Below are 16,400 nucleotides of genomic sequence, written 5' to 3' on the forward strand. Positions count from 1 at the left end.
TCCTTCCACTGCTATTGCTTCAAAGGTCTTTGCTGTTAGCTAGCCTTTCTTGCCTCATTGCCTACCATCATCTTCTGTTGTTACTAACTTAGTTTCCTATTAGCTAGTAGTCTTCTGTCCTCATTGGTTTATGTTTTTCCATAAGACTGTTTCGTTTCACTTGTCTCTTCTTCCCTGAATCTGTATATGCTTTCATATACTATATTACAGCTTTGTTTTCCATCTTATCAAAGCACTTTTTTTCTATTTTCCCCTTCTCTAAGTAATCATAACTGACTGCAGAGCAGGCCTGCGCAACACATGGCCGACAGGCTGCATGTTGTCCTCAAGGCTGTTTTTTTTCTTTTTGGCATAGCAGCAGCTGCCAAGGGACAATCAGAGATGTGGTTTGAAAAGCAGCTCACTGCTTTTGGCTTTCCCAGCAGTGAAGAGGCAGGTGCTGGCTGGCTGGCATGCCTCTAATGCTTGGCTGTTTGCTCCGTGTGTCCCTTGGTTGGCTGGTGTCACTGTTCCTCTGGCACTAGTGCTGCCCTTTGACTAACTTGACCCAAGATGCAGGTGGTATGGAAAGAAGCTTTAATAATATTATGTTGGGCTGTTCAAATGGTATTATAGGAGGAGGCAGAGAAGCATCTTGATGTTAAAACTTTTAATGTCGTATTAGAACTGAGCAGCTTGGTTGTAAGAGCATAAAACAGTAGAAGGTGCCTTCATCCATGTTGTTTCACAGGAATCTGGTTTTCATTATTTCGATGGGATGAGATTTATAACATGGAATCCATTGGATTTCAGGTTACATAGAAAGGAAGAATCTTAAGTTCTCAGTAAATCATCCTAATTGAAATAGGAAGGGAGTAACAGTCTTCAGCATTAAAATAGGCAAGGCCAAGCAATGGAGAAGAATTTGTTTTGCTTGCTTTCACCATGCAAATGTTGGTGTACTAAGCATTCTTGAATAGCCTGAGAAGTAGCAACCATGCTCACTTCAAAGCCTTGCAGCTGAATAAACACAAAGACCTTTGTTGCCATTGCTGCATCTGCCAACAGTCGAGTAATAAAACTCTCCTTGAAGCACAGAAGCTTGTAAATGTCTTCAGTTTTTAATTGTTGAGAACTGAGTGGAACTACCGATGTACTATTTTAAATATAAAAGTATGCTGTTGTTTTCATAATGCTTTCTGAAGAAATCCAGTTGCTTTAGTTTCAGCAGTTGAGTGGGTCATTCTGTAGATGGTGCCACATGTGCTGTCAAGGACAGGTTTTGGATTGTTTAAAAAGAAAAGCAAAAGATACCACCCTGTGTAGGTCACAGAATCTGACAACTAAACAATGTCACAGCCAAACAAATCAATCTTAATCTTTTGCAGAATGACTGTTTTTACTCCAGTTTCTGAAAATTATAAAGAAACATTCTGAAATATAGTTCCAGTAAAACAGTAGTAAGATGAAGAGACTAGATTGTGACATACTGCAAAATGTTTTGAGATGGTACACTTAGCACTGTGGTATGACCATTAGGAAGATCCTTACTTGTTAGGATTGGGGCATGGAATATAGAGAAAAGGAGGATAAATATAATCTCTTAGCTATTTTGGAGAAAATAAATGGTGGAGGAAATAAAGGAAAAACAGTCACTTCAAGATAAGTCTTATAAGCTATGTAAAACTAGATCTAGTTGTCTGCATCAAAGTTTAATTCATGCTATGATGAGAACTTTCTAATATACACTTGAGAGAGATGAAAGTAAAGCAAACTTGCCTTAAGTGCAGCTGTAATTTTGGGGTTTGTTACTGAGTATTGAAGGGTGGAGGCAAGGTGGTGTGTTCCTTTTAGAAAGTGGGAATATTTGTTGTAACACTTCTCTTCTTACTATACTGCACAGAGGAAGTGGACTGCCTGAAATAGAACATTGCTAAAAGGTCAAGGGTGGTGATCCTTCCTTTCTGTCCAGCAGTGGTGAAGTCACACCTGGAGTGCTGGGCTTCTCAGTACATGAGAGACAGGGATATACTGAAAGGATTCCAGTAAAGGGTCACAAAGAGGCTGCGGGTACTGGAGCATCCCTCCTGTGAGGAAAAGCTAAAACAGAAACAACTTTTAAATTTGTTTAAAGGGAGTGGGGCAGGATGTATGCCAGCCATCCTAGTTGAATTTTGAGTACTGTTTAAAGAACCTCAGAAAATCATAGCAATAGGCAGTCAGAGAAGAGAAGTGTGTAGAACTGAGTGTTTTACTTGGTTATCACAAAGTTGTCTTTATTTATTAACTTCCGTGTGATAAAAATCCTGATGTAGTAAAACAGTCTGAAGCTCTCATATGTGTTTGCTTACCTTTCCTGTCAGGCTTAATATTTAATTTCCACCTCATTAATCGTTGCTTTTGCCTTTCTGGAGCTTTCATCCCTTGGGCTTGAGGTGCTTACAATGTTCATGAAATTGAGTTTGTATGAAAAATAGTTCAGCATCTTGAGAAGAGCTTGAGAAGTGTTATTTAAAATCAAAGCTAGAAAACACAAATAACAAACAGCACTTGTGTGTTCTTCTAATTTTTTTTTTCTTTCAAGACCACTTTGATAAAAATCAGATACAGGAGTAGCCTTCGTTAAGACTTAAGTGCATTTGGGTGGTGGCAGAAGTCTTAATATTAAAATGGTTTAAAAAGCCTTTACTGATTACATGCAGGTCTTCTATGAATAATGTTTCAGGTAAGAAGCTTGTGCATGTGTAGTAAAAGCGAGTAAAATGAAAATTTCATGAATGTGGTGGAGGTTTCTAACTATTCAAGGTACAGGTTACAAGCAGTTGTTAAGGCAAGAGCTGCCCAAGCTTTGGTTTTTCAGAATCCTGTGTAAGATATGTTAGCACCTTGAATGGGAACTTGACTTTGTAAAAGCACAGTTGATGCTCACAGATTTGGGTTGCACTGTGCTTTCAGAACCCAGAACAATATGCTCTGTTGCAGTCTGCCTTGTGTGCACTGTATGTTCTCAGTTATTGTGTCAGCACTGGTTTTCATCATCTCAGGCTCCTGTTCACATTGAAAATCTGCTGGTTGAATGTTTAACTCCTGTACCTGAGGACGGTGAATATTAATGGAATAAAAGTACTTTGTTCCATATTTAACCTAAGTGTTTAACCAGCTTTGATACCAACACAGTTCTCAACATTGTATTTATTTCTGTTTCAACAAATCATTACCTTTTGCATTAAAATTATTACTAAATATGGTATTATAAGTGGGCAGTAATACTATTTTTATCTAATCTTGTGCAAATCTGAAAGGTTCTTTAGGACATTTCTTCTTAGACCCCTTTGTATTATGAGGATTGGTGTGACATCTCAAATGCAAAAAAAACCATGCATAACAGGGATGCTTTTAAAACATTTGTGACAAATGATTCAACTTCTTTCCATTGCTTAGGAAGGGAAAATGGCGTATGATTACTTGAGGTACTATAATCCAGAAATTATTTTGGTGTATTTTTATTCTTATTTTGATGATTGTGAGCAATTGGATGAGCATCCTTGAATTTGGACAAAGTTTGTCAATTTAGTGTGGCTCTCTCAAAGGGGTACCTTGTTTTGTGAAAATAAGTCAGCTTTGTTTCACTAGACACATGCCTTTTGTGTATAGAATTGTTTATTACTTAAGTTAGTGATACTTATGTTGTGTCAGGTCAGTATATTTAAGAGGAAAAAGACAGGTGACATCAAAATCAGGAAAGAGAACATAGCAAAAAGTTTGCTTGAAGTCTTGAAAAAGTTGAAGGTTTATGTGCTATTTGCATGTTGTAAACATTCCACATAAAAGCTACTTTACATCATCTGTTCTTTTAGATACAAGTTTTAAAAGCAGCAGCTCCTGGTGATGTTTGTGGTGCTCTGAAAACTGCAAGTGATGGGAGTCTTGAATTGCAGTAGGTTTACAGTTCTACCATATTGGATAGCACTCCCACCTCTATTGGTTGTCCTCTGTTCTTACCAAAATTACTCCAGAATGTTGATCTTTGTGGTCAACAATTAGATGAAATGGCATTGAAGTATAACATAGTAAGCTTCCGGCCCTTTGCCACCAACATTGAGACTGGCTATGGAGAAAAATAACTGTAAAGGGCAGCTCCAGTGACCAGTTCTGAGTCAGTCTGTGTCTAGACTACTAAATGAAACATGCCTGGAAACTTTCCTTGATGCTTAGGGCCAGCTGGCACAAAAAGGCCTATTTGTGCTGGTGTGTGCTCACCCACTAAAGCAGAGCCTGCATGCAAACCGTCAGTTTGAAGGGTTCTCAAACCTTTTCACTGCTGAATAGTGCCTGGAAATTGGCTGGGAGACTCTGGGTTGATGTGGGCCAAAAGCATGACAGGGAGTATTTTAACAAATTAGTGGTTGTCTCTCTCAGTGATGAAGAACACTTCCTGACTTTGCCTTCCTTTTCTTCTCACACTTTTTCTTCCTGTTGGGAAGCTGGTGAAAGAAAATAATAAGCAGGAGTAAGAAGAGACACTTCAAAACTTCTTTATGAAAGAAGCAGTAGCTCTTAGAGCAGCACTGCTTCGCTTTAGTCTAGTTTATTGCTAGCTGGTATCTCTAGAGGAATATAGGAGAAGCGAGTGGAGCCTAGGAGGAATGCTAAAAGGGTTTTGGATGTCCTGCTGACTTGGAGGAATCGGATGTTTTGCTGAAAAGTCTCAAAAGGTTCTTTTGTTTTTAAAAAGTATCTATCAGATACTTCAGTATTTTTCATTGAAGAAGTTTCATGTCATGATGATAGTATATTAAAGGGAGTAGTTGTTTCAGGAGTGCAGTGTGAAAGACTGTTTTAAGGAGATAAATAATTGTCTTATCTAATATTTTCACAACATGCAGGAAGAGAACCATAGGCTTGGTAGATCCTCCTCATTTAGAAGAAATTAACGGAGATAGTGTTTCATTTGAATATAGAATAATTTTTTGTTTGCATTTCTGTTGTGCAAAATCCTTTATTTTACTAAACGTTTTTGTCAATTACAAGTCTGTTTGTTTAGCGTATTTACTAAATGGGGAATGAGCACAAGTTTCATAGTCTGTCCTTAAAACTTTCTAAAGGTCATCCCCAATGCCCTCACTTAATCTGTTAAGGCTTTATTTTACATGTACACTTCCATCTTTTATTTTTACAGAGGATGACAAATAGCAGCAGCTCCCCTAGCCTTCTCAATGACAGTGCCAAGCAGTATGCAGGCCATGGTAAGTATGTTTAAAGTTATACATATAAAAGCCTGTGAAAATTTGAGAGATTCACAAAACTGAGGCTTAAGGGAGTGTTACTTGTTCTCTGATTTTGAGATACAGCAGTACTTTTCTTTTTTTAATGTTAGTGTAAGGAACTCACACATTTTTAGCCTTCTTTTTGCTGTGGGGAAAAAACTTAGTTATTATCAGTCTTGTCACTTCAAGTGAAATGTTAGTTTGGATATCCACTGTAAAGCACTGATAGCTTAAGCATTTATGTTGCTTCACCATAGTATCCCTTTTTATGATGCTTCTTGGATAAGTTATTGTGTGGAATTAGTGTACAGGTGTTTTCCGTTAAATTTAGTGTGTGTGGATTTTGTGAAATGTCACATAACTGATGATTTTTAATAGCTATTCAGTTTTGTCTTGCAGGCCGTACATTGCCTCTTGTAATTTTTTCCTTGCTACAGGAACATGTTTTATATACATGGTTTTCAGCTGAAGAAAATGTCTTGATAGTGGAGGCCTTTGTACTCACTAAATTATAGTGGAGGCTGTATTGAGCTTTGTAAGGTGCTCTTCACAATCATTATAGATTATTTCAGCTGTAGCTGTTAAATTAAGTTCTTTAAAGAAGAACTCCATTATGGCAAGGACCTACATTTAAAATAAATTTCTGCTTTGAAAATTGCTGTGTAAATTATGCTAGAACTCTATTTGCATGTCTGACCCTGCAGCTAATCTACTTGCTAGTATTACAAATTTTTAAGCATGGTAGTAACTACTATAACATGAACTTGCTTGAAAGTCAAAATTTGCGGGTATTCTCTTGTTTTTTCTTCCTAGTTTATTTCCAGTAGGTTTTGAGATTAACTCTGCTTCTTTTGTCCTTCTGAACAATTAGCTATTCAAGGCAGTGGAGGTCTTCAGTTCTAAATGCAGTCAGAGTTTGAATGTGACAGGCCAAATAGTAATGGTGATGCATGTCAAGGAGAGAAACTACACCAACTTTTAGAAACTGTTTTAAGTTTTGTCTCAGATCCTTCCCTCTCTCTCTCCCTGGCTCTGCCAAGCAGTGCTTCATTTGCAGAATTGCCCTTTTAGAGAATATTTATTGTTGAACAAATACAAGATAAATTCTCTGTTAAGAATTTAATGTTGAAGAAAGTGTTTCATCAAAACACCAATGTTTACAGCTGGCAGTTTTCTGCTAATTTGACAGTTTTAGCTATGTAGTTTGGAGTTTTAAGTTGCATCTGTGAATGTTACACAGTTTTTGATACTTCAACTCTGGAAAAGATGAATACGAACAAAGAAATAGCAATAAAAAGTTATTAATTGGAATGTGGACTTCTGCTGTCCTTGATCTGATTTAAATTTGTTGCACAGAACAGTGACAGGACAAGCAAAATCCACATCATTATTTTTAAAACCTGTTACACAGAAGATTGCTAATTTCAGGTAACTGGAGATCAGAGAATCATAGGAACTTTCATGCTGGAAAAGATTTTTTAAGATCCAGTCCAACTGTTATCCCAGCGCTGCCAAGTGCACTGCTAAAGCTTTCCTTCAGTACTACATTTACACAATGCCCCTAGGGATGGTGACTCATGCACTTGCCCTGGGCAACCTGTTCCAATGCTTGTCAAGCCTTTCAGAGGATCTTCTGGTGAATTGGAAGCATTGTAGTGTATCGTCTACAGGGTTAAAAATGGCATGCAAATGTAAGGAGTACTTGAATGTTTTCTGATCAGATGAAGGCTGTTAAATGTTAGGTGGTCTTTAAATAGTGTCAACAGCAATTAAGCTTACTGAATTATGTTAGTGAGCACCATTTCAATTGCACAGAATCTAATAAATGCTGGGAGTTTTAGCAGTGTGATTGCTAAACTTAGGTTTGTCAAAAGGATTTTTTCCATACAGAAATAAGTTAAAAATCTAAAATTTCTTTTAGTAGTGTATATATGTATAACACCTTGGTTTTACATTGGTTTTATAGATCCACTAACTTCACCAAATTCATCCTTGTTTAATGACTTTGCTGCCCTCAGCGTGTCTCAAAGGAGGAAGGTAGGTAACAACTAAAGCATAAGTAGCATATTTATATATGAGTTGACAGGGAAGAAGATCTGGAATAACTTGAAATGCTGCATGAAATAAGGGTAATTCTTCTGATGTTACTAGATTTATTGTAATATGTTGCTGCTGATATAAATAAGCTCTGACTTCTTCACTTTTGCTACATCAGATCAGACTGCTGCTACTATTAAGAAATTCTCCAGGCACTTGTAAATTGAAGTTTATAGAATATGAAACTTAGTGCATAGCCCATTGAATTTGAAAACAAATTTTTATTCTACTAAGGGACATGTGACCTGCAAGCCTTTATGGGAGCAAATTCAGAATACGTTAAGAATCAATTTTCCCATTTATTTGCATGTTATGCAATAATAATTATAACAGCTTGAAATGCATTTAGGTTAAAAAACACTTTTATCATTGGGAAGCGAGGGTTTGGGTTTTTTTCCCGGCCCTCTAATTTATATTGAGAAATCTTTCTTTTGCTGAGGGCTAGACAGCATCTTCAAACACCTTTGACCTGCAGCTGTGCAAGTTGTGGTGTTTTCCAGTTATACACTCAGAGGCTGGAATAAGAGACAAAAGTTTGATTACATGAGAGTTCCTTCTCATTTTCTTGAACTGTCACTTACCAAAACCAGACATTATCTTGTCCCAGCCAATTATTAAGTTTTGCTTTCACTGATGACTTTCATGTTCTACTACTTATTAGCCACGTTATCCTGAGCTTTCCTGTGGTAAATAATGAAAGCAAGCTACATAGGCATGTTCTGTATTATTCCTGCAGGTCAAGATTGAGGTTAAAGATAATTGCTATAGTTGGCCCATCACACTGTTTTTTAAATATAAATGCTGTTGTTGAACATTAATTTTCTAATATTATGCTGTATCCCAACTACATGGAATATCTGCATTGCTCTTTTCCTTAATGCCAGTACAGTGCGCTGAAAGTTGAATGTAAAGAACTATAAATGCGTTGCTTATCTACTTGCCAAGGCTGGTAAAAATGAAAAATAATTGTACATTCCTCCTTAACACAGGCTTTGAAAGCCAATATATACACATATATATGTATATACCTGGGTGTAAACTTGTTCTTGTGTATGAACCACAAGCACCAAAGGAAATAAGCTATCAAACAGAAGTAGTGTCTGAATGACCACTGTCTCTAAAAATACTTCAAAGTTAAGCAGTACAAAATGAAAACAAACCAGTTAATGTTTGCTTGTAAAGCACAAATACCTCAAAGCTCAAATAGTATTTCAGAGTGCTTTCTGACTTAATGCATTTTTTTCCTCAAGAAAAAGAAGGAAATTAAGGCAAATTGGCTGCTAAAATAGTATTGAGTAAGTTTTAGCTGTGAAATTAATTAACTTGGTTTTTTTTTCTAGTTAGCATTTCAGCTATAACTGGCATTAATTGAAAGAGGTTTGTATTTTTCTTTGCATATTAATTTATTTTTGTTATGACTGCTATATTTTAACTTATGCTTGTATTAAAGGTTGTTAAATACTAGTAATGGGGAAGTTTTGATAAAATACTACTTGAGTTGTGTAAATCTAGGCATCCAGGCTCCCTCTATAGTCAGCACAGGGGGATGAGTAGTTGAAAGAAACATTTAGCTCTCTCTGGGAAAAAATACTTTGGAAATGACCAGATATTGGTGATTGCTGTAAGTGGACAAAAATTGATGGCTAAAGTTATGAGAAATTAATAAGTTTTGTGACTGACTTTTGCTACCAGTCAATACATGGCAAGTAGTTATGATGTAGTTTTTTAATATTTTTAGTACTTTTATTACAATATCCAAATTGTCTGAAGTGATTTCCTAAAAAGCACTAAATGCTTGAGTGCCAGGTATGAAACCTGTGTTTCATACCTTGTGTGATTCCTCTCTACCCCATTAACTGGAGTTTGTTTATAGCTTGAACAATGGGGTTTATTAAGTCAGTGCTTGGTGCCTGCTTTATAAAGGGAGCCTTGGTGACTAGTTCAAATGTACATGTTTACAACATCTACTGTTTGAAAAAGTCTCCATTATCTTACTAAGAGCCCAAGTCTAAGGTTTTGTTTGTTCTGAACTAGCTGGCAAAACCAGCATTTCCTTCGTTTATCACTGATTTGGAGGACAGATATAATACAGTCTTGGTAAGTGAATAAAGAACAATTGCTTTCCTTTAAAAATATCACAATTCTAATTTGTAATATTTTGAAGTATTAAGTTATTTGGAACTGTGTAAATAACTATGCATGTTTGTGTTGTGTAAAACTGAATAGTATCTGTAAAAGCATGTATTATGTAGTTCTGTTAAGCAAGTTTGATTCTGGATGTTGCTGATCATGTTATGGTGGCAACCCTTTAACAATGGGCAAGCCGTATGGAGAAATATTCGAGATCAATAAAATATTGAACATAAGTTGATGATTGTAATTTGGAATATCCTTGCTTTTTAATTAGACAGTATTTTTGAAACTAGTTAGTATGACTGAGCCATTTAATTTGCTTTTGATTATTTGATGTTTAGAGCCATTCTGCTTTCTGTTCAAAAAGTAAACATAGTCCTTGAACTTTTATGAACATTCTTGAGATAATTATCTCTGTCTAGAAATTATTAAACTGCATTTCAATTTTAGATTTCAGGAAAGCTAAGATTACTGTTTAAAGACATTTTTATAGGATACTTAAAATGAAATCAAAGGAGCTAAGTATTTCTGTAGATGGAGCCTTGGTGGAGGTTCTGTCAACTGTAAAACCTTCTGGATTTACTGTCCGGTTGTTGTAACTCCACATGCAGTAAGACAAGCAACCTTAAAGTGAATTTCCTATAAGAGATTTTTAGGTAAGTATTAATCTACAATGCACAAATGGGATTTGTGAAGCATGGAACAAAAGCTAGAGTTAGTAATAGACTAACACCCTTTCCTAAGAAAAATGATGTCATGCTTATTTTTTTCCTTTAAATACATGTTATGCTTGTTAAAAATAGAGTGGCGTTCTGAACCTGAACTTCCTAGGTGTTTCCCAAGTTGACTTTAGCCATTATCTAGAAAAGGGCTCCTCTCTAAACCTGAAATGATCTGTTTGGAAAAGTTTTTGCTTTCATTTTGATGCTTCTGGTAAATGGTTTATAAAAACTTGTGTGACATAACTGATCAGAATCTGCTGCGAAGGACATGACAGCTTAATGCACTAAGATGAAAATATATTATGAAACTTGTGTTTAAATTTGTTCTGAGACTGTTGCCACCAATCCAGGCTAAAAGGTTCCTGTATTTGTCACTGGTCAGCCTTACAGAATAGTGAAAAGCATTTACTTTTACATTTTATTTTGTTTTTTCATACCTTCAATCCTCATGAAAACTGAACTCTTATGAAAAGTTTCTAACACTGACTTATTTCCATTTAATTTTTTAAATTGTTCAGTCATACCTAGAGGAGGTCCATTAAGGTGAGAATGACTTCAGTTCACGGGCTGCAAGGGGTGAACTAATTGCTGAACTGAACAACTCTAAACATTATGTTAATACTGCTTTTTATGTATTTTCACGCAATTTTTTTCTAGAATGCCTTCCACTGGTTTTAGGTGAGTAAAGGCAAGGACAAAACCTCTAGGTTAGAAAAGACAGTATAAGGGAGATTATCTGAATTGAAGTTCACCCCAAACAGGGTGCAGCTGTTGAGTGCCATCTGTGGAGATTTACAGTGAGACTGGACAGCAGACTTAACCCATTTACTTTGATTAGCAGACATAAATGTGCATAGAAAATTATTTGAAGCAAAGACTGCCTGTACGCCTAGTCTGCATAAACATAAGCTTTTTAATGAGTGTGAGAAGAGTTTAACCTCTCAAGTTAAAAGAAAGCAATAAGGATAACTTCAGGTCCTGTGGATGTTAAATTCTTAAGACTTAAATGGTTGCTATTTTATTTTTGAGTGTCCTGCCTCCCGTCTAGTTTTGTTACCTTTGGGAAGCTGTATTTCTCTCCAGCTTCCTGTTTCCATCTAGCTCTATCTTGACACCTCTGATACCTGATCATTATCTAGTTCAGTGGTGTTCATTGAAAAGCTATGTGCCATCTTTGGTCTTGCTGAATTTACTTTGAATGAAAATGTGTCAAGACAGTTTTCACCTTTCAGAACCTCCTGCATATGATCTCAGAAGCACGAATCATGTTCTGATGAGTTGAGGGGTGATGATCAAGCATTATGTCACTGTGTTCTAAGAGACAGAAGTATGGCTGCACAGACTCTATGATGTATCTGGGCGAAATTTATATTTTAAACCTAAATTTTCCCTCTGGGATTTATACACCCATACTGCAGTAATAAAACATAATAGTTGATGCTAAAATAAGTTGTTGCAGCAATGCAGGAGGACTATGCTTTGAGAGAAGAATAATAAATGTTTGTAGGTAGTACTGGGGTCTAAAATCTGTTACTATAATATAATATATATAATTAATATAATATAATCTGCTTTACTTTTTTTTTTTGAATACTTAGTTATTGGAATTGTTCCTTGGTTGTGTGCCCTTGCTGTCTTGGTTATTACTATTTAGATAAATACATATTTTTCACTTCTAAACATGTCATGAGAGAATCTATTATTTGCTTTTATTTTTGTGTGTGAATTAGTGATCATTATGATACATAAGTCAAATTTAAAATTAAAATAAATAAAAGCATTCCCCTTTGAAAGTATGTAACACTTCTACATTTTGCTGCCTCGTCCTTTTGTGTATTTGAAGTCAAATAACTTCAAATGTAACTGACATGCTAGATGCATTTCTTTATATTTAGAAGCTTTGTTTGATTCCTGCTGTGCCAAGGTGTATGTAGTCTTCAAGAGTGATTTGCAGTAAAATAATTAAAATTTTTTTAGATTTGTGCACACATTAGTTGAAGGCACTATACAAATATTTAAAGCATCTGGAAAATATACCACTTCTGAGAAATTGTGCCTATTAAAGATCAGAGTAAAAGCTGCATCAGTCTTTAACCCTCTTACCTATATATTTGGTAACGGCACATGATTTTCCCACATTTCTGTAAGTAACACAAAAAATTCTTTTCTGTTAAAAGAAACCTTTAAACTTGAAGAAAATCTATGGTTTGCCCATAGTGTTCATTTAGCAGTGAAGTTTTTGAAAGTACATCTTGGGATGGTGGTACTCTGACAAGTCTTCACTATAGTTAGAACTATCTGCTTTAATGGTGGTAGAAAAAAGTCTGCTTTTCCATCAGTTTACATCAATTCAATAGGTGATAGGAATTTCTTAGTAAAGAAGTTTGTCAGTATAATTAAATCCATGCCAGGATTTAAAGTTGTGGTAATTCATACCTCATCCCAACATAGCTAGGCTGCAAAATAGATGAGAAAACATTTGACTTAATTATGTAAGATTTGCTGCTTCTGAAATCTTCAAGATTTTCATGCCTTCAGCATAAATGCTCATGAAATAAACTTTTGCTCTAGAATAAGACACATTTCCATGTCAAATGTTGCACTTAAGTTTCCTTGGGGTAGAAGAATACATCTTGTTTGTCTCTGTATGATACTTTTCAACAAGTGAAATTCTGACCTCAGCCAAACCCAGGTTTTCATGAGCAATCTGGATGGGTGTCTAGTCTGTTAAATGCAGGTAATATCAATGTATAGTGTTGTAAACTCCAAAATTATAACATTACAAATATTAACATAGTCTTCCTTTTCATAAAGGAAAAAACCCTCCACCCCACAACAAAAACCAGCCAACTACACAATTATTTTTAAGCTCCAATTCCATTTTTTGTGGATATCAAATATTTAAAAATTGGTTCTAGCCTTCAAAAGCTGAGATACAAAAAACCACAAGTGTAGTCTGCCTGTCTACCAGTGGGAGGTTGTAATAAAAAAAGAAAGAGTAGAGGTATTTTGGTTAACAATTAACCCAGTCCATGTAAAGGGGTTTTGTAGCTTTATTGGCTAGAAACCTAAACAGTTTAATTTCTCTTAAAAGACAGCTTTTCTTTTTCATATTTTAATCTCACAAATATGTCAGGATAGTCCTGTTGACCCTAACTCATGTTCAGGTGTAACACTTAATTTGGTTCAGTAATACACAGTAAGAGAGTTGTATTCACAATTAAGGTACTGCTTAGCTGATTGTACCTGTAAAGGGGCTCAATAACATATTGAAGTTCATATCTATGATTTGGTGTTTCAAGTATGGGCTTATTCCAGCTAATTAGTTATTGTTGTTGGGTGAAAGTAGCAATAATGACACCAAGAACTTCTGTTTTGGTTTTGGCTTTAAAAGCATAATAAAACAAATTGCTCCTTTTTCAGTAGACTAGTGGACTAGCTGAGTCTAATATCTAAAGTTTCCTTTTCTAATGGTCTCTTTGCCATTAATTAAAAAAAAAGGTCTTTCAAAAGTCAGCATTGAAATTTAAAATTGTATGTCTCACATAACTTTGGTAGTCCAGTAAGTAGTACAAAGGAAAGTGTGAGTTTGTATAGCTTTTTAAAATTTTGTCTGATAATGTAATATTTTGTTTGTATATGCAGATACAGTCAACTCACTGTACAACAGATGAGCCCTAGCTAATGCTACTGTGATATATTTTAGCTATAGTAATTTAAGGTAATGCTACTTTATTTAGCCTGTGGTGGAGGAGGCTTATGATGACTTCTATTTGGTTTGATAGTAGAAGCACTTAGACAGCATTACCATAGCTCAGACTCTTCACAATACTTTGAAGCACAACAGCCTACTCGTGTGTTCGTGTGCTGGACTTAATTGGGTATGTTTTGGTACTAAAAGGGGCTTGTAAATCTAAAATTCAAAACCTGCTAGAGGTAAATGCATTTTAAGGAACAGAAATGTAATTTGGGACCTGAGTGATCCTGAAAAAAAAGAGTTGCAGATCTTCAGTAGAAGAAAACTTTGCAATTGTGTAGTTTGATTTGTCAGCTTATCTAGACTACAATACTATATGAAAGTCTTTACAGTTTCAATGTTTGTAGATATTTTCTTGCTTAAATTTATTCCTCTAGGGCAGCCATGGAACATCTTACACTAGAGGTCAGTTTAGTCCTGAATTAAAAAAGGGAAGTGTGATATTGCCCACTGACCTTGAAACAGGAGAACTAGGGTCAAAGACACTGTTATAGCAAATAGTAGGAAGAAAATAGAACTGCTGAACACATTCACAAAGTTTTTGTTGAATGAATGAGAACCAAGTAATTAAACTGACTTGAGGAATACTTTCTGTTATTCCTCAAGTGAAGAATATAGTGGGCTAGTGTGCTATTGAAGTTAATTATCATTAATAGTGTTCTCATGTAAAGATGCTACTTAGGAAGGACTTGTTTTTGGAAGGACTCTCTTTTTGCTTCAAGTGTAATGTTTTTCAGAATTTAGGAGTTTATCTTTCATAATAATTGTGCCAACCAGTAGGCTCCTATCATTACTTGCTGGCATCAGTTTGGTTCTGCAGGGCAAGGGTCATAATTATTAGCTATGGTTGAAAATGCTTACCCTTCTCACCCTGGGGGTGCTAAGCTGTTGCTAGCAGTTAAAGGTAGTTAGCTGTTCCCTGCCTCATTTAAATATTTGCAGCCAGTAATTACTACATATGAACAGCTTTTTTACCTCATAGACTGTAGGGAAGGCAAAAAAACCAATTGTTTTTGTAAATATCCAAGAGAAATTGTCCCCAAGCATAAAAGTTTGGTTTATTAGTCCAGATTGTCATGCTCTCTATGCTTTTCGTAGATATATTTACATATTTATCTATATATAGATGTTCAGAAATTATCAGTGGTTGATGAGTTTCGCTCATTTTAAAGTGAACTGTTTATGTCGCTTTGTTTCCTGCTCTTTGTAGAGGTCAGGGATATAGTAAGGTTGATTCACTTATTCAAACTTCTCGATCTATTTGCTTTTCCTTCTGTTGAAGCTCTCCTCTCCGCGGATACTCTGTTTTCTGCTTACCTTTAAATTCAGATTGCAGTTCTAAAACAGATCCAAGTTTGCTCTTTGAGAACAAGTGTTATTTAGAATGACTTTGGTGCACATAGACAAAAATTTATTTTCAAATGTTAATATTGTCTATTCCATCCTCTAATGTCTGTCTAAATAATGAAATCTTGACCTAGTAATCCCCTAATGTTTTATGATAAGTAATGAAAGGAAAATGTGTTTCTTTAGACTCATCCAGTGCTTAATTTCATTTTTTAATACAAGTAAGTAAAGAACTACTGGAGCATGAATTCATATTGTCTCTATATGATCTTTCATAAAGCCTAGAATAGAGTTTCATCCTGTTTGGAATATGATTCCTGTTGCGATTAAAATTGCCTTCTTCCAGATTGGCTTATTTCTCTTTTGCTTTGGTTCTCCTTTTCAAAATATTTGTAGACAACTAGTTATTATAGAAGATTAGAAGAACCCTTTGTGAATGGAAGTGTGTTTGGGCACTGGCTTGTACTCCAATAGACTGAGGCAGACTGTGCCCCTACCCTTGGTAGAGCATGGGGGGAGAGAGAGAGGGGAAAGCTTCCAGGGAAACTGTTACTCTTCATTATATTGTTTACACTAGTTGCCTAAGAAAAATACATACTGTGTTCAAACCCTGCCCTAAAGTCCCATCTTGCTTAAATGTCCAGCTTCTCAGCTGTAATGGCTTTGGAGGTTAGGATTTTAGTAGTCTTTCTGATTTACTGAGACAAGTTGCCCAATAGTTGAGTGTTTCTTCTAATAAACAACCAATATTTAGATTTACCATGATCAGGTGTGTGTTTGAACTGCAGGAGGACTTCCTGTTACCCATCACAGATTTCTAATTAGTATGCTAAAATTCAGCCTTGTTGATTGTTACTAAGTTTGGTTAACCCTTCCATGGAGTTTATTGCCTTTGGTAGTTCATAGTCCATGTTGGTATCCTTGGGGATTTTTTCTTGTTTTGTTTGTGGGTTTTGCGGGTTTTTTGGAGGGGTTGGTTTGTTTGGGTCTTTTTTTTGCAAATGGGGTACTGTTGACGCTACTGAGTTTTAGTGCTTTCCAACGGTTTTAGCCTAAAAGGTTCCAGGGAAGTAGAGGAGAGAATCTATTCAGGTTTTG

The 16,400-nt window shown here is 35.7% G+C and overlaps 1 protein-coding gene across 6 annotated transcripts in view; it reads left to right on the top strand.

Moving 5' to 3' along the window:
- Positions 1 to 16,400, top strand: part of PAN3 (poly(A) specific ribonuclease subunit PAN3) — a 78,863-nt gene that overhangs the window by 17,094 nt on the left and 45,369 nt on the right. For 5 of the 6 annotated variants that reach the window (XM_053971961.1, XM_053971966.1, XM_053971962.1 and 2 more), the window contains 3 exons: positions 5,159 to 5,225; positions 7,213 to 7,283; positions 9,378 to 9,440. In XM_053971961.1, the coding sequence (XP_053827936.1) occupies positions 5,159 to 5,225; positions 7,213 to 7,283; positions 9,378 to 9,440 (201 nt within the window). The remainder of the gene's footprint in view (positions 1 to 5,158; positions 5,226 to 7,212; positions 7,284 to 9,377; positions 9,441 to 16,400) is intronic. The other variant, XM_053971963.1, reaches the window with a different exon arrangement.

This window comes from Vidua macroura, chromosome 2 (assembly GCF_024509145.1).
Source record: "Vidua macroura isolate BioBank_ID:100142 chromosome 2, ASM2450914v1, whole genome shotgun sequence".
Taxonomy (NCBI): Eukaryota; Metazoa; Chordata; class Aves; order Passeriformes; family Viduidae; genus Vidua; species Vidua macroura.